Source organism: Pongo abelii, chromosome 3 (genome assembly GCF_028885655.2).
Source record: "Pongo abelii isolate AG06213 chromosome 3, NHGRI_mPonAbe1-v2.0_pri, whole genome shotgun sequence".
Classification (NCBI taxonomy): domain Eukaryota; kingdom Metazoa; phylum Chordata; class Mammalia; order Primates; family Hominidae; genus Pongo; species Pongo abelii.
The window spans coordinates 190,415,569-190,442,021 of record NC_071988.2 but is presented as its reverse complement, the minus strand read 5'-3'; the positions used below and the strand labels follow the sequence as shown (position 1 = coordinate 190,442,021).

Here is a 26,453-nt window from a genome sequence, read left to right as displayed (position 1 = left end):
TTGTCATTTTTGTTTCACAAGGTTGGTTGCCATGCTGTATGCTGGATAATTTTTCATAAGGGATATCTTTTCATTATAGATTATGGCTTTTAGAATAAAAGACTGCTTTTCTTTTTCACATGTAATGCTTTTGAGTTTGAGTTCTACTTAGCCCAATGTAAAGATGCTAACCTCTGCTGTCTTTTAGTTTCCATTTACCTGGTAGAATTATGTCCATTCCTTTATTTTTAGTCTTTCTGAATCACTTTGTTTTAGTTGTGTGTCTTGTATATGGAATGTGGTCCAAGTTGAAATTATTTTTTCTTTTATAGGTAAGTCTCACATTTACTGTTATGACTGACACATTTGGTCTTGATTCTATAATATGTTATCGGCATTTGTATTCTGGTGTGTTTGTTAAGTTTCTTTAATTATGAGATGTGTATTCTTTGTTATTTTATTTAAACAATTTTAAATTTTGGGCTATTTTACATGTTTTGTTAGGATAATTACCTTTGTGCTGCACCATTTTTATAAAAAGAATAATCTCAATCCTCTGTTTCCTTATTTTGCCTTTCACTATCTGGTTTCTGAGGTTTTAATTTTGCTCAGTATCCTCTAGCACTCATTTACTGTGTATAGTTGGTTTTCTTGGATTATTATTTTCAAAATATTGATTTTATTATTATTAAATTATCGTTTTTACTATTATTTTATTATTTATTATTATTTTTCATTGAGACAGAGTCTTGCTCTGTTGCCCAAGCTAGAGTGCAGTGACGCGATCTCAGCAACCTCCTTGCCTCCCTGATTCAAGCAATTCTTCCACCTCAGCCTTCCGAGTAGCTGGAACTACAGGCCTGTGCCACCACACCTGGCTAATTTTTGTATTTTTATTATAAATGAGTTTTTGTCATGTTGCCCAGACTGGTCTCGAACTCCTGGCCCCAGCCTCCCAAAGTGCTGGGATTATAGGCATGAACCACCACGCCTGGCCCAGTTTGTTGTTGATAAGATGTGCGATGATACAAATATTTTTCTGTCTTTCATTTCCACTATTATTTTTCTGACCTTTTTTGGTTTTTATTTTATGTCATTTGGTTGTTTTCTTACCTTTCTTCATTAAATTTTATTGAGATTATTCTCCTTTGGGCATATTGTAACTTATTCTTTATTTCTGGATAGCTTTGCATTTTTCTAAGGTTATTTTGCTGAATTAATTATTTATTGTCTCTTTCTTTCTTTCCCACTCTGTTTTTCATTTATCAGTTGTTGAATAAAGATCATTTTTTGGCTGGTGCGGTGGCTCATGCCTGTAATCCCAGCACTTTGGGAGGCTGAGGCGGGTGGATCACAAGGTCAAGAGATGGAGACCATTCTCACCAACATGGTGAAACCTCATCTCTACTAAAAATACAAGAATTAGCTGGACGTGGTGGCGCATGCCTGTAGGCCCAGCTACTCGGGAGGCTGAGGCAGGAGAATCGCTTGAACCTGGGAGGTGGAGGTTCCAGTGGGCTCAGATCACGCCACTGCACTGCAACCTGGTGACAGAGTGAGACTCCATCTCAAAAAAAAAAAATCATTTTTTGTATGATGGAATGCTTGTTTGAGTATATCCATATTTAGAATGTAGACTTAGAGATTTCTTCTGTTTTATGGTTGCTGTTATTATTATTACTTTTGGAGGTAATGATGAGATTTTTCACACAATTTGTGTGAATTTTTTTTTCCTGGTATTATTTTTTGCAATAGCTCTCTTTGTACTTTCCTTTCATTTTAATGATATTGAGGTTTGTTACAAGATACTTTAATTCAATTTAATCCAATCCAATTAATTTAATTTAATATAATTTAATTTAATGTTATCTTTTTCTGCTAGCTTGTCAGAGTCCAGGCATGTTAGTGGGGTTTTTGTTAGTTTGTTCATTTATTTGTTTTGGTAGTGGGTGAGTGGTTTTGGGTCTTCAGATCATCTGCTTTTCTTCTGACTTGCAGAGCCCTCAAATTCTTCTTTGTCTTCTTTTACCCTTTTGCCACTTAATTGCCAAAGGATACTTCTTCCTTTTTTAAAGCTTCCTTTTCTTTCCCAAAGCTGTTTTCAGAAAATTGTCCCCTTAGGTAGTTCCTATCTTTTAAATAGTTTCTATTCTTTTTAAAAATTTTAAATTAAAAAAATTATTTTTGATTGACACATCATAACGATATATTTATGAAGTACAATGTTTTGTTTTGATATATGTATACAATGTGACATGATTACATGGAGCTGATTAACACATCCATCACCTTGCTTACCTATCATTTTTTATTGTGAGACATTTGAAATTTATGCACTTATTTTGAAATATATGACATTATTATTGGTTATAGTCATCCTGCTGTATAATAGATCTCAAAACCCATTCCTCTTTTTTATCTGAAAATTTGTACCCTTGGATCAGCAAGTCTCCATTTCTCCCCTCACCCTCTGAAGAGAAGAGTTTCTCTTCTCTATTTCTATGAGTTCAACTTCGTTAGATTCTACATATAAGTGAGATCATTTGGTATTTGTCTCTTTGTCTTGGCTTATTTCACCTAGCATAATATCCTCCAGATTCATTCATGTTGTTGAAAATGACAGGATTTCCCCGTTTTAAATGCTCAGTAGTATTCCATTGTGTATATATATCTCATTTTCACTGTCCGTTCATCTGTTGATAAACACTTAGGTTGATCCACGTCTTGATTATTGTGAACAATGTGTCAATGAACATGGGAGTGCAGATATCCCTTCAACATACTGTTAAAAGAAAAACTTCAGCCAAATTAAATTTAAAGGAGTTTAATTGAGCAATGAAGGATTCACATATCAGGCAGCCTCCAGAATCACAGCAGATTCAGAGAGACTCCAGGGGTGCCTCGTGGTCTGAACAAACTTATAGACAAAAAATGTAAAGTGACGTACAGGAATCGGAAGTGAGGTACAGAACAGCTGGATTGGTTACAACTCTGCATTTGCCTTATTTGAACACAGTTTGAATGCTCAGCAGTGTATGAGTGGTTGAAGTATGGCTGCTGGGATTGGCCAAAACAGCGATTATTACAGGAACATAATCCTAAACTAAGTTTTCAGTCTTGTCTACCTATTAAGTTACATTGCAATTCATCCGCAAGGATTCAAATATAGAAGTATGAAGTCCTTCTCAAGCCATATTTAGTTTGCTTTAACCATACTAATTTCGGTTCCTTTGGATACATACCCAGACGTGGGATTACTGGGTCATATGGTAGTTCTAATTTTAGTTTTTTTGAGGAAGCTTCATAGCGTTTTCCATAATGGCTTTACTGATTTACATTCCTATCAACAATGTATTAGAGTTCTCTTTTCTATACTTCCTCTCTGACACTTGTTATTTTTCATCTTTTTGATAAAAGCCCTTCTGACAGACGTGATATCTCATTGTGGTTTTAATTTGCATTTGCCTGATGATTGGTATAATTAGTAATGCTGAGCGTATCTTTCATGTACATATTGGCTGTTGGGTTTTTTGTTTGTTTGTGTGTTTTTAGTAATGTCTGTCCAGGTCCTTTGTCTATTTTTAAATTGGATTGTTTGTTTTCTTACTATTGAGTTTGAGTTGTTTCTATACTTTAGATCTTAACTCCTTATTAAATGTATGGTTTGGCCGGGCATGGTGGCTCGTACCTGTAATCCCAGCACTTTGGGAAGCCTAGGTGGGTGGATCATTTGAGGTGAGGAGTTTGAGACCAGCCTGGCTAACATGGTGAAATCCCATCTCTACTAAAAATACAAAATTAGCTGAGCAGTAGTGGCACGCGCCTGTAATCCTAGCTACTTGGGAGGCTGAGGCAGGAGAATCGCTTGAGCCTGGGAGGCAGAGATTGCAGTGAGCTGAGATTGGGCCACTGCACTCCAGTCTGGGTGATAGAGTGAGACCCTGTCTCTAAATAAATAAGTGAATAAATGTATAGTTTGCAAAATCTGTGGACTGCCTCTGTTTCATTTGCTGTGCAGAAGATATTTACTTTGACGCCATCCCATTTGGCTATTTTTGCTTTTGTTGCCTGTGCTTTTGTGGCCGTTTCCAAAATATCATTGCCCAGCCCAATGTTGTGGAGCTTTCCTCCTATGTTTTCTTCTAGTAGTTTTGCACTTTCAAGTCTTATATGTAAGTCTTTAATCCATTTTGAGTTGCTTTTTGTATACGGTATGAGGATCTAATTTCATTGTTTCTCTTGTTATACAGTGAACTCTTTTACTCTATGTACACAGGTTTCCTTTCATCTCAGAAAAATTTTATCATTTCATTTTTTTAACTTTATTTTAAGTTCAGGGGTACATGTATAGGTTTTTTATGAAGGTAAACTTGTGTCATGGGGGTTTGTTGTACAGATTATTTTGTCACACATGTATTAAGCTTAGTAGTACCCACTAGTAAGATCACTTACAAATAAAAATATTTTTCTAAATAGCATGACATGTTGCAATTTTTTTCTTTGACAGGCACACGAGACTGTATCTCTGCTTACGCAAATCTGGCCAGAAGGATCTGACATTCGGCGTGTCTTTTGTGTTACTTCATGCTCATTATCTTTGAGAATGTACCATCGCTTTTTAGGAAACAGAGAGCGCTCTTCTGTTCAGGAAACTGAGATCCAACAGGTGTGGTTGTTATATGAGAAAAACTATTTCTCTCCACTTTTGAAATTTCGTTGATTTGTATCTTTCATTTCCTCTATTTGGTACTTCATGTTTTTCTCTTATTTATATAAACTTCAAAAAATAAAACTGAAATTTGTGTCTATCAGGAAACACTTATTGTGCCATTAAATGATTTAATGTTTTACTATTTGGATGTTTCACTTAGTATATATTTAGTCTAAATCATCCAAAAGAAAATGAAACAAGACAGGATATTAGCACTTGGTGGAGGCCTAATATGCTACCATGTTTTGGGCTTTTTGTATGCATTGTGCCATTAAATCCTCACAACAGCATTGTGAGAAAGGCATTAGTATTCCCATTTCACCTATGAGAACACTAAAATTCAAATAGTCCAGGTAACATTTTTCAAACCAAAGTTACTAAATAGCAATGTGGATTGAACTCAGGTCCATCTTGTACAAGTTCTACAATACCAAACTGTCTTTTGAAAGAACATTCCTACTGTAGTGTCTTGGCATCATCCTAGCCGGAGAGATACTAAAGTTTTTAACCTTCTTTATGGCCAACAGGATCCATTAAGAATCTGTTGGCCAGTCTGGATTCCTTCCCGCAATACAGAGTTGTCTCTATGTATATGTGCTTATGGGTGTGCATGTTTACACATACACACACACACACACTCAGACGCATGTGTATACATACTATTCTGTATACAGTCTACCTACTGGGGGATTCTTGGCTGAAGATTTCTATTAAAGAGAAATGAGTTTCTGAACATTTCAGAAATGTTCAGGTCTCATTATCTTCTACTTAGCATCCTTGTAACTGTTTTTCCAATTATCAGATTGAATATATTTTTAGTGAAACATTTATTCATAACTAGACGTAGTATTTTAAATAATTCTCACAAAAATGATACTAAGTCAAATCTGCCTCTCTGGAATTTCTAATGATTAGACTCTATTTGTATTTGGCCTTCTGGAGGTGCCCTGATGAAATCTTACACTTGCTTTGTTGATAGCCCTGCAAATGTTTGAAGATAGCTATGACGTTCTTGTCCCATGATATCAGATGTGTCCACTTCTTTACCCGTGTTCTCACAGGGCAGGTTTTTCAGATATATTACCATCCTGGTGTCCTCGCCCTGGTAATTTTCAATATTATTTAAAAATATGATGCCTTGGATGGAATAGAGCATTTAATGTGTGGCTCCATCAGTGTAGAGTCCTGTGAAATTACGACTTCATTAGTTGCTCGATCAGCACATATAGAGTTTGGCTTAACTAAAAATCCTGAGAAATGTTTTATTTTAACTGCGATTAAGCCGGCAGCTTCCCATTCCACTTACCTCACATCTGTATAAATGCAGTAGATTTTATGTTATAAAGAAAAGGAGAGTCTTAAAAAATGTAGAATGAAAAATGTAACAATTCAGCTGGGCACGGTGTCTCACACCAATAATCCTAGCACTTTGGGAGGCCGAGGCAGGTGGGTTACCTGAGGTCAGGAGTTCGAGACCAGCCTGGCCATGGTGAAACTGCGCCTCTACTAAAAATACAAAAATTAGCCAGGCATGGTGACAGGTACCTATAATCCCAGTTACTCGGGAGGCTGAGGCAGGAGAATCACTTGAACCTGGAGTTGGAGGTTGCCATGAGCTGAGATTCTGCCACTTCACCCCAGCCTAGGTGAAAGAGCAAAACCCTGTCTCAAAAAAAAAAAAAAAAAGGAATAATTCATGATTCCTGCACAGCAAAGGTAGCTGCCAGCTTTTGTGGTCCTACGTGCTTATTATGCAATGTTACACCCTGCTGTTCTCTGGCTTATACCTTCTTTATTTTATTCAGGTGAACAGTAATTGCTTAACCTTGCAGGAGATGGAAGATTTGTGTAAACTGCATTGTCTCACTGTGGTTTTTCTACTCCATCTGCCTCTTTCTCAAAGAGCTTGTGCTAGAGTCATCACTTCGCATTGGGCTAAGGACATGAAGCCTTTATTACAAATGGTAAATGTACTCTTTATTAGTTTACTATTTTTGTGTTTTGAATGTTTGATAGATAGAAACTATAATAACTTTCAAAATTCTCTTATGTGGGACTACTGTTAGCCCCTTGGGGGCTATAAAAGTTTAATGGGCTACATCAATCACTTTCCAATTTCAGCATCTATGTTTAGGAGAACTAACAAATAGCATGATATATATCTAACCTAAGGAAAAAGCCTCTATTTTTGCTTTGTTAAATCTCTGCCAAGGTCAGGTTTTTGTGTTATCAACTATAGTTGATGGTTGGTGATCACTGTGGTCTGCTCTTAAGAGGAACTGAAGAAATAAATTTCGTAGTTTATTACTTTCAACTGTTATAGAGAATATTTAGAGACAATTTGGATACTTTAGGAAAATAGAAGCAAAAACAGAAGAAAAACTTCCCCGGAGGCCTACCATTTTAACCAATATGGATAACTGTTAACATTTTGGTTTATTCTTTTTATTTTAAATGCATAGATTTTTCTGATGTTTTATTGTTTCTTATATTGGAACTCTCTCTATATACATATTTTTTTTCATGTTTTTCTATTTTCTTTCACAATATTAGTATCATTTTTAATGGCTACTAGTTATCTTTTAGTACCATGGTTTACTTACCCATTTCTCTATTATGGAATATTAAGAAGACTTTGATGGTTGTATTATAGATGCTGTTATTCTCTTTGTGTATAAGGCTTTTCCTTTAATTTGGGGTTATTGATTTTGGCTTGAGAGCTAGAAATGGGATTAAAGGATCAATTGTCATGAACTTTTTTTAAGGATCATGATACATATAGTGAAAATGTTCAAGGAAAGTATTTTATGACCAATTAACTAGGAAGCCAGTCCACAAACATTTAGTGCATTGTGCTAATCACTGGGATAGAGTGAGAAAAATAAAAACATATTTACCCTTCCCACTCCAACCCCTTCATAGATCTACATTTTCCATAGAAGACAGATACTAAATTTTAAAAGTAATTTTGAAGACGGAATCATAGAATGCTTTATAATCTGATAATTAAAAAACCCAACGTAGTCTGAAAACGATGGTTTTTCTTAAGAAATGAAGAGAGGCCGGCCGCGGTGGCTCACACCTGTAATCCCAGAACTTTGGGAGGCTGAGGCGGGTGGATCACAAGGTCAGGAGATCGAGACCATCCTGGCTAACATGGTGAAACCCTGTCTCTACTAAAAATATACAAAAAAAAAAAAAAAAAAAAAAAGGCGGGCATGGTGCCAGGTGCCTGTAGTCCCAGCTGCTCGAGAGGCTGAGGTGGGAGAATGGTGTGAACCCGAGAGGCGGAGCTTGCAGTGAGCCGAGATTGTGCCACTAAACTCCAGCCTGGGTGGCAGAGCGAGACTCGGTCTCAAAAAAAAAAAAAAAAAAACAAAGAAAAAAGAAAGAAATGAAGAGAAATGAAGTGACCCAAGTCCTGGAGGAAGAGAAGGAGTTAGCAGGATGGAGAGAGGGATGAAACTGGATTCTAGGACATGAAGCAGCATGTGTGATTATCCTGAGGATGGCATAACCAAGGAACTGAGACACATCTATCATAGCAGGGGTAGGAAAAATATGGGAAAGTGATGAAGCTGAAGAGGCGGGTAATAGACAAGTCACATAGGATTCTGTAGGCCCTGTTAAGAGAATGGAGATGTAACTTGATAGAAGCACAATGAGAATCCACTGGATGGTTTCAAATGGATGAGTGGCACTTGCATTTGCAGACTCTTTCCCTGGCATGCAATGCAGAGAGTGCATTGTAGAGGCAAAACGGGGGATTTGGGGAAATTAGGTGGCTATTACCTCAGTCACGTAAGTGTTGATGGTGTCAGGGACCAGCAAGAGGTAAGTAGGGATGAATAGCAGTGGGCAATTTTAAAAGTTATTTAAGGTGAAGAATGACAAGTTTAGTGATTAAGTGTGGGGAATGAGGGAAAGGAAGGAGTCAAATAATTCCTAGACCCCTGGCTTGAGCATTTGTGGGGATGCTGCCATTGTATGAAGGGCTTGTTAGTGGGGAAGGATCATGAGTTTCTTTTTTGGAAATACCGAGTTTAAAGTGCCAATGAAATGTCCACATGGAGATATCTAGTAAACAATTTGAAATAATGGTTTGGACTTAGAAGGGTGGAATGGGCTGGAGATAAAAGTTTAGGAATCGTTACCCTATAGATGTTAATTGATGCTATGCTAAGATATGAAATTATTTTGGAAGAGAGATATGGTAAGAGAGCTGAGGACAGGGAGTTCAAATATTCCAATATTAAACATTTAAGTATGGGTTGAGACACTGGCAAAAGACACTGAGAAGGATAAATGGGAATAAAATCAAGGAGAATGGGTTGTCCTGAAGGTCAAAGGAACCGGGCAGTTCAAAAGGGATGTGGTTAATAGTATCAGCTGCCATAGAGGATTGTAATAGGTTGAGGACTGAAAATATGTTGGTTTTAATGACATGGAGCTCACTGTTGATCATAATTAAGAGACTAATTAAGGTCTAGGTTGTACTTTTAGCTAATAGAAAACATTAGTCTTTAATTAGATGTAAAAACGATCCTCTTATGTCCTCATTTTGCAAAGGGAAAACTTGGACTCAGCTATATGGTCCATGAACACAGCTAATGAATCATCAAGTTGAGATCTGACTTCACTCTGTCCGGCTTCCAAATATGTGCCCTATGGAGCAACAGCTGATCAGCCCATAGTCAGCCATCCTTCCTGCCTTTCCCATATTCCATGCCAGATTTTTGGTAACACCCTGTAGCTTAAGTGTAATTTGAGGTAGCCCCTAATATTTTCACAATAAAAGAAATTTTTGACATTTTTTGAGGCCTCTTGAGAAAGCAACTAAGCAAATCATAGGAGGGATTGTTCCATGAGGTTTGCTCTGAATCTTGAAGCATGGAGACCAACCAGGTAGGTGGATGGGAATCTTAAGAGTTTGAAGGATTCAGCATCTTCTAGGTCCCTGAACACTCAAACACATTTTTTTTAAATGCTCTTTTGACCTGAAAGTTAAATCTGAACATATTAAAATCTAAATAAAGAATAGAAGCACATTTCAAAGCAGAAGTATTTCTGTAGCTTTGGGATTCTATCTGCAGGTAACAGTGTGAGAAAAATACTATTTTAACAGTCAAATGCAGATTTCCTTGATTCAGGATAAAGAACTATACAGAATGCATTTTTGGATCAGTTTTTATTTTATTTTATGCTTTAATTCCTTAAGGTGTAAAGCATTCACCATTACCCAGCCTGAATGGGCTTACATTGACAAGAATTGGAATGACCCTGCCGCTGCCTTTCAGTTCAGAAGCATATGAACCCTATAGTTTGTTGCTAATATGAATATTGCCAATAACTTGGTTTTCTTTTCAATTTTCAGAAAAAATGGTGTGAATATTTCATCTTAAGAAATATACATACTTTTGAATTTTGGAATCTGAATTTAATTCACCTTTCTGACTTAAGTGATGAGCTTTTGTTGAAGAATATTGCTTTTTACTATGAAAATGAAAATGTAAAAGGTACCATCTCAGTATATTATAATCATTATACTTCCATCCACAGATAAACTTTATAAGGAATTTAAAACTACAAAATAATTTTTCTCTACTTCCAACATATAACGTAGCAATTATTTTCATCTTTGTTCACATATGTATGTAATATTTTAGTTGTAATCAGAGGGAATGCTGTATTTTAAAATATGTTTTTCACTTAATATTACATTAAAAGTATTTCAGGAGAAAATATATGTTTGTGTGTCCAGCATTTTCAGTTAATTTCAAAAGTTGAACTTTTCATTTAAATGCATGCATAATATTTCTTCATAAAATTTAATTAATTATTTCAGTACTATTGAGATATTTAGGAAATATAATTTTTTTCTAAAAGGTACGGCTAATTTATATATTTTTATATATAATTTGTTTTTCTTTCTTTAAAATCTTTTCTTAGGGTAAGGTTTCTGATGTTTCCTAGTAGTAAAACCGAACGAAATAAAACAAAAACATATTTGGACAGAACTCTAACTGATTGAACATTATTGAAGCTTTGACCACTGTGATGTGGTTCCTTCATGTTGTAATCATTGTAATGAATTAGCTGCATATAAACTTAACAATCCTTTACCAATTTTCTCATCTCTCAAAAACTAAAGTTTTTATTCTGTTTTGTTCGTTGTAAAGTTATGTGTGGCATAACATTTTTATTACCTTAAAGAGTAGTTAAATGTTCACGATGCATTTTGTGGGTTAATATACTTACAAATTTAATACTTAGTTATTAACAATAAAAACAAGATAAACTTTACAATCTGTATCTCATAGTCAACACTAGTGACCATTTTCATTTATGTCCAGTGTGGAACTCACTAAAAATTTCACTATGTGGAAAGTATTTCAGAATTCCGTGAATTTACTCAAAATGTGACTAATGATTCTTTGTGTGAGAGTGGATGGCTTCTAGTATTTAGTGTTTTTAATTGTTATGTAGGCCTACATTTGAATTTGGGAGATACCATTATGAAAGATTATGAATATCTCTGGAATACCATATCAAAGTTGGTCAGAGACTTTGAGGTTGGACAGCCATTTCCTCTGAGAACAACAAAATTTTGTTTTCTTGAAAAGAAACCATCACCAATCAAAGGTAATGAATTTCTAAGTTAATCTGAAATGAAAGCATTATTCCTGTGAAAATGTTTAGGAAACACCACTAATTCAATGCTGCAAGTATAAATAATTTTCTGGCACTTGAATTTTAATAATAAAAATAAATTACCTTTATTCTTATATCCTTGGAGTGGTATGCTATGACTATAATTATGAAGATTTACATTTTTCTTATAATTAATATAGTTTCAATTAAAAAACACAGCCAGATATATGTGACTTCCATTTCAGCAATATGGCAGTTATAGGTCAACAGAAAAATCTCCTTGTGTAAAGCACTTGAGATGCTGAATAACAGACACCAAACATCTTTTTATATCATTATAGCTAAGCTGAAAACATCCTAGGGGCTGAAAAATTTAGGGAAGACCACATGGGCTCTCTGCCTCTTTTAGGCAGCAAGTTGCAGGGTCTTAAATAAGAAAGGATCCCGACAAACACAGGCACAGGGAACTAGGAGGATCCCAGGCAGAGCAATGGTGGTTTACCTGGAATCATGAACCATTCAATAGAATAAAAAGTCATTCATTTGTCTATTATCATATTATACATGATATGTAATTATCTATCTATCTATCTATCTATCTATCTATCTATCTATCTATCTATTTCGTGTGTGTGTGTGTGTGTGTATAAAATCAAAGAGGACCCAAGAGAATACTGTAATCATATCAAATAATTTCATTACCATCTATATTTTTCCCTACTTCTTTTTTATTTCATTTTCATGAAAGTCTTTGTATATGTGTATGTATATGTATATAGATATATACTCTCTGAGGCTTCCATCGTCAAACTCTTTGTCTTATAATAAGGAATAATAAAAGGAATTCACATTTGAAAATAAAAGGCATAGGTATTTTTCTTTATCTTCTTTCCTTCCTTCCTTCCTTCCTTCCTTCCTTCCTTCCTTCCTTCCTTCCTTCCTCCCTCCCTCCCTCCCTGTGTGCGTGTGTGTGTTTTCTTTCTTTCTTTCTTTTTTTCTTTTTTTCTTTCCTTCCTTCCTCCCTCCCTCCTTCCTTCCCTCCCTCCTTTCTTTCTCTCTCTTTCTTTCTTTCATTTCCTTTCCCTCCCCGCCTCCCTCCCTCCCTCCCTTCCTTCTTCCTTCCTTCCTTCTTCCCATCTACCTACCTATCTGATTTATCCATCTATCATCTGTCTACTTACCCATCCATCCATCCACCCATCCATGCATCCATCCATCCACCCATCCATGCATCCATTCACCCACCCATTCCCCATGCATATCCACCCACCCATCCCCCATGCATATCCACATATATGCTAAAATGCTGTCTAATTCTTTATACTCTACTGTGTTCCAAAGTGTTTTACTGTGGGAAATAGCTTTATGAGAAGGGCTGAACTTGATACATGTAAATAAGATTAATGTAAAATGTTTTTAATATGAAGTTTTAGAAAATAATATGTAATATTCCTGTCTGAAAGTTTTACATTTGACCTTGTCTCAATTTTTTTTTTTGTTTCTTTACAGACAGCTCCAATGAAATGGTGCCCAATTTGGGTTTTATTCCAATTTCATCTTTTGTGGTTGATAAATTTGCTGGAGATATTTTGAAAGATTTGCCTTTTCTAAAGAGGTATAAGGCCAAAAACTGTGCCTCAATAAATGCTTGTATGGAATACATGAGTTACTCAACAAGGATTATTTGAAATGCAGACGATTAGAGTACATTACATGTAGTATGTGTTTGTAATACATAATGAATTTAAAATCAAAATTTTCAATGCCTTTTGGCCATTACATGTAAAAATCTGTACAGTTTTTAGTCTTAGAATAAATCACTACAGCTGCATATTTTAAATTAATGAATTAATGAATGCCTATTAGTTGATATTGATGGGATTGTTAGAGACATGGAGTAGATTTTGATTTATTAAACCTCTAATAAACTGCTCTTTGGATTCTACCACCCACATCATATTGCAGAAAGAAGAAGGGGAACTATGATTTTCAAAAACATTATAAAATAAAATCTGTTCTGTGTTATATTTGGAAGTGTGCAATTTAAAATATGCCTTTTTTTGGTCTCACAGTGATGATCCTATTGTTACTTCACTGGTTAAACAAAAGGAATTTGATGAACTTGTGCACTGGCATTCTCATAAACCCCTGAGTGATGATTATGACAGGTCCAGGTGTCAGTTTGATGGTGAGTTCTGTGACTCTAGTGAAATAAATTTAAATCTACTTTACTCTCTGCCTTTTATTTTATAGTGGAAAATTATCATATCATGAGACACAAATTAAAGTTTTTTTGAATGAAAATAGTCTACAAGATATTTAGATGTGCATTGGGAAAGATGGTAATGAAAAATTCTTTTTCTTTGTTGACAGTCATACGTATGTAGATATGTATGTGTTTTAGGAGGAAGTGCTAGAAGTTGTTTCAAGGAAAGATGGTTTGTAGTTTAAGCAATGTTTGTATTCCTTGGAGTCAAATATATTGAGACCATAGTCTTTCAAGCAATTTTAACTGTTTCATAACACCCGATTGGCTGCATGTAACAAGCACCAGCATTCTATCTGCCTTCATGCTCAGGGTGGTTAAAACTACAAAAGGAGGCCCATGAAACCACTAACAGTGGATCAACAGAGACTGAATTTGGGATCTTGTCTTCATCTCAACTTTCTGTATCCCTGTGCTTACCCCCAGCCCCATTAGAGTTGACAAAACTTACTCTGAGAATAACCTAGGAGTAGGCATAGCAAGTATGCTCCTGTGAAGTACTTATTAGCCTGGGTATGTAAATAATGACCAAGGTGTGGGGGGATACTTTAGATGAACCGTTAACATGCTTCAGAGTGGTTTGGTGTGATGTGTATAGTTACAGACATAGAAAAATTAATCAGCTTAGTTATTTCATTACGGTGAGTATTACAGTTTTTATGGAGATAAGGGAGTAAGGCATATCTTGACTTTGGGGGCATCCTATGTTATTAGATTTTACCATTTTAGCTGCCATGCTCTGGGCTCTGGCTCTGTGGCTATGGTCCGGAGTAAGGATTTTTTCTATCCAGTGATACAAGAAGTCAGAATATCTCAGATGGTTGTCTTCTTCACTCTGCCTCTACCTTCTTCTTAAACTAATTCACAGGGCACAGGACATAGGTAATGACTGGAATCCATCATTTTTTTGTTGCACCCTGATACCTAATTTAGGAGGTAGACCATGAGAGTGTGTTTTGTCACTTCCATCTTTCAAATAAGAAAAGGAATTATTATCCATAGATAACTTGATTTTACATTCTCTCTTTAAGAAAGATAATAAGATTAAATTACTTTTCCGCTAATTTAACTACTGGATGTGGGATAATATGAAGAATTGATGAGAATGCTATTGAAAAACTACAATAAAGTTACATTTTAAGTCTTTTCTTTTTCAGAAAAATCTAGAGACCCTCGTGTTCTTAGATCTGTGCAAAAGTATCATGTTTTCCAACGGTTTTATGGGAATTCATTAGAAACAGTCTCTTCGAAAATCATCGTGACTCAAACTATTAAGTCAAAGAAGGATTTTAGTGGGCCCAAGAGCAAAAAGGCACACGTAGGTTCTATAAATTCTATCAAATTAAAAAAATTTTCTTTTTCTTTTCTCAAGTTGATATGTGTTATCCCTTTGGTGGTTTCTTTTTATATAATGCCTTTTCTTGATATATATATGCATATATTTTTATATATGAATACTTATTCTTTTACCTCTTGCTGAAAAAGCCTAACCTGCATAAAAAAGTTGTAATGGTATTCATACATAATAACATATGTATCTATTTGAAGAATAATTAAGTGACTAAAGTTTTGAGTTTAGAAATTTTAAACTAACATTAAAAATATAGTTGTTCATTAATTACAGTGAAAATCTTTTTCATATAGGTAGTAAAAATGGATATGAAATGTTTATCTACTTTTTTTCTAAATTATAAAGAGTGTTTACACTTTTCCAAAGTATTTAAATGATTGATTAATCCACCACATTTTGTGAGTACAAGGTTAGAACTCTCCATTTCCTCTTTCTGTGTGGGTTGTACTCCTGCAACCTTACCTTTTTCCTTCTTGGGATGTCATTTTTCTACTCTTTTCCTGGGAGACGTAACTGGGGATGGAATACAAGGGGTAAATAAGGAAAGTTCCAATCTATTTCTGGAATAATAATACTAATAGTTTATGATCTAAAATTATCAGTTGATAATTCCTGAAATATTAATGTCTAAGTACAGATATTTTTATTTTAAAACTGAATTTTCTGATTATTTGACTTTAGAGGCAGGTCATAAAGGTTTCCATCTTAAACAAATGGAAAACTCATCAGGCTTTAGTATCTTTCTGTGGGCCTCAAAGTTGGGGATTTGGAAGTGGCATTTATTTTCACAAAAAGTTTCTCTTAAGATGAAAGGTTTTAGTATGTTAGAGAAAGTACCAACTTAACAAAACCAATCACAAATAAAGGTATTTGTCACATATCTACCTTAACAAATTGAAATAAACATGGTGAAGTTATCAGGAATGGAACATATAAAGACCTCAAAAAATATTTTTATTCTCACTTCTGAATAATTACTTTTGTGAAAATTTTGGCAAGATCAGGAAAATGTGCATCTCTTTGTCAAGCCTTCAGTGGACATTTTCAGAACTCCGAGAGACAGACAGTTCATCAGTTCAAGGACTTATCAAAAAAGCTCTTGTATTTTCTAATCAAGATAACTTCAAAAAATAATCACAAATTACTCTAAAAGGTTCTCACATGTTCTGTGATGCCTCTATTCTTGAACTGCTTCAAAAGTTCAAGCAGTTGGGCTGTCCCATCTTTTGTTTTAAGAGCCAAAGAGAATTCTCTCTGAGCCCAACTATGTGATCATTGTTTCTCTCCTCCTTTTCATTTTTATAGCCAATTGTATTGTCAGTGAGACTATTTAATTAAACATTTACTTTTTTATTATGGGTGACAAAAGACTACTGCTTTTCAGTTTTTTTGTTGTTGTTTTGAGAGATGTTATGAAATGGTAAATTTGCAGAAATTCTTGTCACATAATACAATGTATGAAAATAGAAAAATCTACATGGCAAAGGGTGAAAGGTAACCCTTGTACTACTGAGACAGAACCATGCTAAATTGGCCCAACACAGCAAATTAGGAAGACTAAACACTGGGAAAGCTCAAATAGTATTGATTAGAATTATTTGTTTCTAATTTAGAGAGTGATGACAACTAAAACTGACTTCATTATAGGCAGGCATTTACATATTAATTTCTTGACTAGCCAGAAGTGTGGAAGATGTGTTGGAATCCTCTTGCTAATACAACAATTCTCTAATTTGTCTTTGTAGATTAATGAGTCAGATTGGTAAAAGCATAGTAAAAGTGGATCCATACTATGTTTAAGTTAATTGGAAGTGCTTATTGAGGAAGAGCAAATCAGTTGTATTTGTGTTGCTCCTCTTATCCACTCCTCTTCTTCCTCTTTCCTTATTCACTCATCAAACATTACGGACTAGATGCTTTGTGCTTGAGACATACAGACAACAAAGGCACATTCCCGTCTCAAGGATCTCAATCAAGAGAGGAGAAATGGCAAATGAAATTACAACTACAGTTTATGTTAATGAGTGCTTCAGTGGGTGTCTGAGCAGAGGAAGAATACATGACTTAGACTTGGGAGAGTCAGGGAAAGCTTCATGGAGGAAATATCGTAAACAAGTAGAGAATAGGGAGGTGATGTGGGAAGAATGGAAGAGGACAGGCAATTCCAGAGAGAGCAGCAGATATCATAGCATGGAGAAATGAAAAGAGAGGCGACCTCTTGTCTCTTATTTTGTGACATTAACTCTTCTTCTTCTTCTTTTTTTTTTTTTTCTGAGACAGAGTCCTGCTCCATCGCCCAGGCTGGAGTGCAGTGGCCCAGTCTCGGCTCACTGCAACCTCTGCCGCCCAGGTTCAAGGGATTCTCATGCCTCAGCCTCCCAAGGAGCTGGGACTACAGGAGTGTGTCACCACGCCCAGCTAATTTTTGTATAGTTAGTAGATAAGAGGTTTCACCATGTTGGCCAGGCTGGTCTGAAACTCCTGGCTTCAGGTGATCCGCCAGCCTCAGCCTCCCAAAATTCTGGGATTACAGGTGTCAGTCACCATGCCTGGCAACATTTACTCTTTTATTTATAAACCACACCACTCAGAAATCTAGAAATTATCTACAGAGAGCCTTTACACTCCCTAAATTAAATTGTTTTAAGTTATAAATTAACAGAGGCTTAATTTCCAAAAGAAAAAAAGAAATTTTTCACATCTACTCAAAATGGGATGATGGTCAAAGTCATCAATACACTCATAATATTGTCTCACTCGTGACCTGTTATCTCAGAATATTTTCAACTTGTTTTAAGAGATATTTTTTTCCTTTGGGGCAGGAGACCAAGGCTGAAATAATTACTAGAGAGAATAAGAAAAGGTTATTTGCCAAGGAAGAACAAAAGGAAGAGCAAAAGTGGAATGCTTTGTCATTTTCTATTGAAGAGCAATTGAAAGAGAATTTACACTCCGGAATAAAGAACCTGGAAGATTTTTTGAAATCCTGTAAAAGTAGCTCTGTGAAACTTCAGGTTGAAATGGTGGGGTTAACTGCTTGCTTGAAAGCCTGGAAAGAACATTGCCGAAGTGAAGAAGGTATGTGATTCTGTTTTCTTATTTCGGTGAGTTGGAGAATTAATACAAATGTAATGATGATAGTTGCCATTTATTAACTGGAAATTTGCATTAGAAGACTTACATGCACTATCTTATTTTATGTATTATTACCTTTACAATAGTTTCCTGCTACCTGCCAGGGGTATGTTCCAAGACCCACAATGGTTGCCTGAAACTGTAGATAGTACCAAATGCCATGTATACTGTTTTTTCCTATGCATACATACCTATGATAAAGTTTAATTTCTAAATTAGGTACAGTAAGAGATTAACAACAATAACTAATAAGATAGAATAATTATAACAATATACTGTAATAAAAGTTGTGTAAATATGGTCTCTCTTCCTCAAAATACCTTATTGTACTATACTCACCCCTTTTCTTCCTGTGAGAATGTGAGATGATAAAATGGCTACATGATGAGGTGAAGTGAGGTGAATGATGAACGCTCTTGTTGACCTTCTGATGATACAACAGAAGGAGAATCGTCTGCTTCAGGTGATCTTTGCATCATGAAGCCGTGATGGAGTGAATGACTGATGTTAGGAGCAGACGGTATTGATGATTGGGGTCCTCCATGGTTGAAAGAGTTTTGCTAAAATCTTTAGAAGAACAACATTATCAGTAACCCTTGTCACTTTTTTTCTTTTTTTTTTTTGAGATGGAGTCTCACTCTGTCACCCAGGCTGGAGTACAGTGGCACCATCTCGGCTCACTGCAACCTCTGCCTCCCGAGTTCAAGCAATTCTTCTGCCTCAACCTCTCGAGTAGCTGGGATTACAGGTGCGCGCCACCATGCCCAGCTAATTTTTGTATTTTTATTAGAGACGAGGTTTCACCATATTGGCCAGGCTGGTCTTGAACTCCTGACTTTGTGGTCCACCCGCCGCAGCCTCCCAAAGTGCTGGGATTACAGGTGCGAGCCATCGCGCCCAGCCACTGTTGTCACTTTTTAACTCATCAAAGTGTTTCTGTGACGGTTGCAATTCTTTTGTGATTATGTGGGTGACTTAACTGCTGTATTCCATCTGAGAATTGTATTCCATATTTTTTCTTTTAATATCTATGTAATTTGAAACACTTCAGCAAATTCAGGTTCTGCTTCAGGTTCTTCTTCATCTTCCTCCCTAGATGACTCAATAAGTTCTTCCATTTCCTCATTTGTTAACATTTCCTAATGAACTTCAATATGTTGTATCACTTCTTTATCAAACACGTTGGTAAATCCCTCTTTATCAATTAGTCTTGCTGCATGAATTATTTTCCTAACTTCTCCACTGATCCCCTGGAAGCCTTGAAAATCACTCAGGACTTCACTCCATAAATTCTTCCAGCAGGCATTTATAGTTTTTGGGTTTAATGAATCCATTGCATCTTTGGTGAGTGTTATTGCATCAGCAATAGTGAATAATTTCCAGCACCTTATCATGTCCAGATTAGGGTCTGCATCAATTGCTGATTGAATGTGATTAAACACCAGGCAGGTGTATGTGGCTTTGACAAACTGAATGATGCCATAGTCAAGGGGCTGAAGCAGTGAGTTTGTATTTGGAGGTAAAAATACAATCTCAATATTTTCATTTTCAACAAAAACAGATTTGGGATGGTTGGTGCATTGTCTAGTATTCCAAGCTTTCCTCTTTCAAGTATTTTTTCACTTCTGGGAAGAAGCATTGGTAGAACCATTCCATAAAAATGTTGGCTGTCATTCACACTTTCTGATTATGTTGCCAGAACACAAGAAGATAATTTTTGCTTTTGTTTTTGAGAGTGTATGGCTCCTTCAGTCTGTATGCTATTATGCCTGTCTTTATTATATGCACTGCAGCATTGCCACCTAGTACCAGGGTTAATCTGTCCTTCCATGTTTTATGTCTTGGTGCCTCCTTTGGACTTTTATGAATGTAGGTTCTATTGGGCATCTTCTTCCAGAAGAGCCTGGTTTCATCACAATTAAAACCTTGCTTTGGATGGTATCCTTTCTTTCTAACCAACTTCTTCAACTCTGCCAGAAATGTTGGCAGCAGCTTCTTCATTGGTGGATGGAGCCTCTTCAGTCTAGTTTTTTTGTTTTGTTTTGTTTTGTTTTGTTTTTGAGACGGAGCCTTGCTCTGTCACCAGACTGGAGTGCAGTGGCGTGATCTTGCTCACTGCAATCTCCGCCTCCTGGGTCCAAGCGATTCTGCTGCCTCAGCCTCCCGAGTATCTGGGACTACATGCTCACGCCACCATGCCCAGCTAATTTTTGGATTTTTACTAGAGATGGGATTTCACCATGTTGGCATGTTGGCCAGGATCATCGATCTCTTGACGTCATGATCTGCCCACCTTAGCTTTTTAAATTGCTGGGATTACAGGCATGAGCCACTGAGCCCAGCCCGCTTCAGCATTTTTTATATTTTTCAGTCCGAACCTATTCCTGAATTTGTGTAACCATCCTATATTTGAAGAAAATGGGTCATTGTCACTCATTTCGGAGGATGCCTTGTTGAAGTCTTCATACAGATTCAATGCTTTCAGGTGCAACATGTTTCCATCACCTGGAAAATATTTTCTATTCATGTCTTCCACCTATCTTAACTAAGCACTTATCAAACACTGTGTCCAAAATTTTTTGCCATTTGAGGTGCAACAGCAAAACTAGCACAGATTTCTTTTTTCTTCTTCACAACTTCATGGATAAAAGATTGTTTCTGACTGTAGATCTTAGCAACCTCAGCATATGAGTTTTTCTTCACTTATTAAGTCAAGAAGTTTCACATTTTCACTTAAAGAAAGCACTTTATGGCTTCTTTTTGGCCTATCTGAATTGCCAACATCACGTATTTTACAGTTTGGGGCCATTATTAAGTAAAAGAAGGATTATTTGAACACCAACACTGAGGCATCAATGCAGTCAATCTGATCATCAAGGTGGCTACTAAGTGACTAATGGGAAGGTGGTGTCTACAGTGTGAACATGGGGGACAAAGGAAGGATTCATGTCCTGAGCAGGATGAAGTGAGATGGTGCGAGATTTCATCACACAACTCAAAATGGTGTGCAATTTAAAAACATGTGATTTATGTATTTCTGAAATTTTTTTTTGTTTTCTTTTTTTTTTTTTTTTTTTTGAGACGAAGTCTTGCTCTTTCGCCCAGGCTGGAGTGCAGTGGCACTATCTCGGCTCACTGCAAACCCCGCCTCCTGGGTTCACGCCATTCTCCTGCCTCAGCCTCCTGAGTAGCTGGGACTACAGGCGCCCGCTACTGCGCCCAGCTAATTTTTTGTATTTTTAGTAGAGATGGGGTTTCACCGTATTAGCCAGGATGGTCTCGATCTCCTGACCTCGTGATCTGCCCGCCTCGGCCTCCCAAAGTGCTGGGATTACAGGCGTGAGCCACCGCGCCTGGCCTGGAATTTTCATTTAACAGTTTTGAACCACAGTTTAGCTCAGATCCCTGATACCACCAATAAAAGGACAATTTTGTATTTTATCAATGAGCAATGAAATCTCAGAGAGGGTCCCAAGGGCAAATATATAGCACATCCATAAGCACCTTCAAAGACGGGTGCAAAAGGAACAACTTATAAAGTTGTGGGCATGGTTAAGGAAACCAACAAAAACGATGAGGCACCCAGGAAGAATCTGTCATTCGCCTTTGAGACCAATGAGTAAACATTTCCTTTTTGGGTAACACTGTATTCATGCTTCCGTGGCACGCTGAGTTCTTCCAAAGCTGCTGTGGATACCATGTGCTCTTCTTTACAATTTCCATAGCAGGTAGTAAAAAAGAAAAGAGGCAGAAAGAGGAAGATACAGGTGATATAGGATCACATCAAGATGTGTAAATTCACAGCAAGTGAAATGATCTTGTTCCATAATACCTCCAAACTGACAGTTCTTCTGAGCAAACCTAGTTGATCTGTCAGTTTTGAGCATCTCCACACTTTGATCCATTTAACACATGACCTCTATGTTCTCTCCAACACCCTGACCTATTCTCTCCAGCAACCTCCTATTGTTTCTGCTTCTTAATTGGGAATGATCAAGTGTTATGCATTGTTTTTCTAAGTGAACTGCTCACTTAGAAAAACAGTGCATAACAATCAGTATGAACTGTATTACATTTCCTTTGTAGCCTCTTACTGTATTCAGTAGACACCTACTGAATATTGTTAAATAGGTGAAATATAGATGATTGATTAGAAGAAACCCTGACATAATAAGTATGAAATAATTAGCAGGGCAGAGGAACAAAAAGGATATGCATGAATATAAAGCAATGGAGAGAGATTAGCAACATCTAGAATGTGACAGTTGGAAGAGGTGGATTGAATTGAAGGGCTCCAATGATTACACCAAATACTTATCTGTGGTCAACCATAGGACTCAGTAAATGTTGCTAAGGTTTTAACCAGATATTTCAAGTCTTAAAGATATTTTTCTTTGAACATAGTAGAGCACATATGAAAATAAAAGATGGAGAAAATATTTGTTATTCTTCCTAAACTTTTACAAACTTGAGCTTTTTTTATCTTATTTCTATTATGAACTACAATTTTTTTCCCAACACTGATATAGCTACATCTCAATAATCCACAGAGATGATGAAGTGTGGATAGTTGAACTTCAATTTTACTTTATTTGGTCCTTTCTACTCCAAAACCTCCACTAATGCCAAGTAAGATAGTGAGGCCATCTAGATGATTAATCTTGGATAATCAAATGAATTATTTTTGATGGTCTTTATAACAATTTTATTGTTTATTCTTTACCAAGGTAAAACCACGAAAGATTTAAGTATAGCTGTTCAAATGATGAAAAGGATCCACTCCTTGATGGAAAAATACTCAGAACTTTTACAAGAAGATGATCGGCAGCTCATAGCCAGATGCCTTAAGTATTTAGGATTTGATGAGTTGGCAAGTTCTTTACATCCAACCCAGGTAATATCATCAGAATAGCTTAATTTCAACAGGGTAATTATTAGATATACATAAAGTGTTTTGCAAAGATAGTCATCTCTTCCAGATTTTTTTTTTTTTTTACTGAAAATACTGTTATTAGTAGTAACCCAACTGCCCAATCTTGAAGTAATGCATAATTAGAAAATTTGTACAAATGCTTACCTGGACAAACAGATTAAATGCCAGATAATCTCTGCAGATCCTTTAAAACTAACCCTGCACTTAATTCTAGCAAAACATCTCAAAACTATAGTGTGATTATTCAATTGTCTTTAAATATATCAGGTTGTAGCCACAAATGTCATGATGTATATTTGAAAATCTTGATGTCTACTAATTTTTTCTAGTTAAGGCAATGATTTAAAAAATTTAAATTTAAAAGGTGGTAAAATGCTTTTCACATAGAAAGTGCTCAGTAGTAAATGTTTTACTTATTTAAATGATATTCTAATTCAATGTCATTTTCAAAACGGACTTTTAAAATAATGCAGAATGCAGAAAATGATGTAAAAGTGAAGAAAAGGAATAAATTTTCAGTTGGCATTGGGCCAGCTCGGTTCCAACTGCAATACATGGGCCATTATTTGATACGAGATGAGAGAAAAGACCCAGATCCCAGGGTCCAGGATTTTATTCCCGACACATGGCAGGTAATACTGCAAATGAAGCAAAAATTACTGTATTTTCTTATTATATGTGATCTCAGAGGTTTCCCATGATTGTGGCTCTACATATTATATTTGATGTTGATGTCATTTAAAGATACTTTGTTATTGAAAATGTCAAATGTGGACTATTTTTTCCCCAATTAAAGAAAGTGAGATTTTCTTTTATTATATAGACCATTTCCTTGGAGGTACATTAATGGATTCATATGTTTAGCTCTGATGTTATCTCAGTGTCATCCAGCTGTATCATCATGGAGCAGCCTCCAGGTTTTCCCTGTGTCAATAGGATTTCATATGTAAATATATAAAATGCATAGAGAAATTTGGATAGTTTAAATAGTAGGGACAATTGTTTAGATATTTACACATTGCATCTGTCACCATAGTAGCTATTCTAAAAATGTATATAAAATTAATATTGAGGGATATAAAATTTAGAAGAAAAGGATGCATTTCTACATGCATTGAACCATACCAACTTGCTGATAAATTGAACATGTTTGCCTACAGAAATGCAGTTTTATAGCTTCAGTCTAATAGACTGCCCCCTTCAGAATCTTTCTTATGATGGTGGGGTAGGTTAAAAAATGCGTGGCGCCTTTTCATGAATAGGAAAACCGGTTCCTTGCTTCAGTGTAGGACTAGAGGCAGTAATTAATGCTCTCCATTAATTTCATTCACATTGTAACTCTTCTTATGCCCAGTTCACGCTGAGGTGTGGCCAGGAGTGGACCGGTTGGGGTTTTGAGTTGTTTTCCCACCTTCTACCTATTACATAGACTTATTATCATTCTTCGGCTAGTCAACATTCTTCGGCTGAAGGGATGGAGCTCTCTCATCCTGGCATTCTTCTACGTAGAAAGTAGAAGATCAGTAGTAAAATTAAGAATGTTTCTTGTTTCTTCTCCTCAGATATTTTTTTCACCATCAGTAATATACATATTGTCTCTTTCTTAGAACTTAGTTTCTCAGCCGCACTTAGTAAATAGCAAATAATTACAAGATGTTTTCTCAATAATAAGATATTTTGTTCAGACATCCTCCATTTTTCACACATAAAACCCACCTTACAGATGTTCAAAAGCATAAAAATGATCTCTTTTGAGAGAATGACATGAGACCTTCAGATGTACCTACAGATCCTTTAAGGTTCAGAAAATCGTATTGGAAGTCTGTAAATACTGTCTTTGTTTTGGTAACATACGGTTCACTTTCTTGACACGAATGGTACTCTGCACCCTGCAGCGAGAGCTCCTTGATGTTGTGGATAAGAATGAGTCAGCAGTGATTGTTGCCCCAACGTCCTCAGGCAAAACCTATGCCTCCTACTACTGTATGGAGAAAGTGCTGAAGGAGAGCGATGACGGGGTGGTCGTGTACGTTGCACCCACAAAGGTAGTGCTCAAGTGACTGTAATATTCTCTTTCATTCCTGAACCTACTATTTAAAAATAATGAACATGGTCACATGGTAGATCTAGTTCACTTTATTTTTTAACCTGCATTTTGTTGTTCCAGTGTCTGAAGCTAAAATAACATACATGTACATATACATATACATATACGCATACATACACACACACACAAACATATACATAAAATAACATATACATATTCAAACTTTAGATATCAGGGGAAAGTCACCAAATAGAGGAGACACAATTTTTTTTCTGATGTATAGGCAACATTTTCTGTTTTTTCTTCTGATGAATACTTTTTAAATTCCATTTTACTTTAGGTTGAGGTTTATCAATGAGGTTTGTATGCTGAGTCAGCTACCTCAAAGAGAATATGTTAGTGTGTTTAGAGTAGTGGGTTGATGAAAGGGGTTAGTAAGCTTTCTGCACTGAAAGCAGGATACACTTTTAGACAGTTCTTGTTGTCCTCTGATATTTCACCTCTCTGTATTATGTGACTAACGGATCTTTTTCTTTGTCAATCAGGCCCTTGTTAATCAAGTGGCAGCGACTGTTCAGAATCGTTTTACGAAACATCTGCCAAGTGGTGAAGCTCTCTGTGGTGTTTTCACCAGGGAGTATCGTCATGACGCCTTAAACTGTCAGGTAGGGTATTTTAATTAATAAGTGTGTTATCAAATTATATAACTGTACTTGTATGTCTCTTTGACTAGAAATTCAACATCTTCACAAGGCTTGTGAAAATAATTTCTTTGAATTTATGAAAGACAAAATACTTTTAGAAAAAATGTAATATTGTTACATTTCAAAGAGTGAGAACTAGAACTCATCTTTCTCTAAGGACACTGACCTTTGGATTTCTGATTTAATTTATATTTTATTGCATTGTCTTGGTTTGTAAAGGGATTCAGAATGATCTGAAGAATGCTATGTTGTAGAAAATTAACAAACCTCAACTTTACATCAATCACTTTTTCTTCATAAGTATCTATTAAGGATACTCATGATTTAGAAAATGTATTATGGATCGTATACCTGGTGTTAAATCATAAACAGTTTTCACCCTTATGAACTCACAGATCAACAATTAAGACTAAATAAGAATGAACACATGATTATAGAAGATTGCATGGTAGACATGGAGATGTTCTACCCAGATTGCCTTTCAAAGAAGGACTTGATGTGGGGAGTGTGGTTAAGATAGATGCCAGCTGTCAGCTCCTCCAGTTCTGCCTCCACAGTCTATACCCTGCAACTGAGCTAAGTAGAAGTATGAACAGCGGGCTGCTGTGGCTCGATGTGGAACAACTCTGACAGCAGTCCTTACTCCAGAACTGTGAGCTGGGTTGGCTGAGGCTCC

At 36.1% G+C, this 26,453-nt stretch overlaps 1 protein-coding gene across 3 annotated transcripts in view; it reads left to right on the top strand.

Moving 5' to 3' along the window:
• Positions 1-26,453, top strand: part of DDX60 (DExD/H-box helicase 60) — a 103,737-nt gene that overhangs the window by 20,258 nt on the left and 57,026 nt on the right. For all 3 annotated transcript variants that reach the window (XM_024246446.3, XM_054554675.2, XM_054554676.2), the window contains 12 exons: positions 4,487-4,645; positions 6,496-6,654; positions 10,065-10,206; positions 11,177-11,332; positions 12,851-12,956; positions 13,414-13,529; positions 14,765-14,925; positions 17,781-18,036; positions 22,821-22,987; positions 23,500-23,658; positions 24,922-25,071; positions 25,619-25,738. In XM_024246446.3, coding sequence (XP_024102214.2) covers positions 4,487-4,645; positions 6,496-6,654; positions 10,065-10,206; positions 11,177-11,332; positions 12,851-12,956; positions 13,414-13,529; positions 14,765-14,925; positions 17,781-18,036; positions 22,821-22,987; positions 23,500-23,658; positions 24,922-25,071; positions 25,619-25,738 — 1,851 coding nt within the window. The remainder of the gene's footprint in view (positions 1-4,486; positions 4,646-6,495; positions 6,655-10,064; positions 10,207-11,176; positions 11,333-12,850; positions 12,957-13,413; positions 13,530-14,764; positions 14,926-17,780; positions 18,037-22,820; positions 22,988-23,499; positions 23,659-24,921; positions 25,072-25,618; positions 25,739-26,453) is intronic.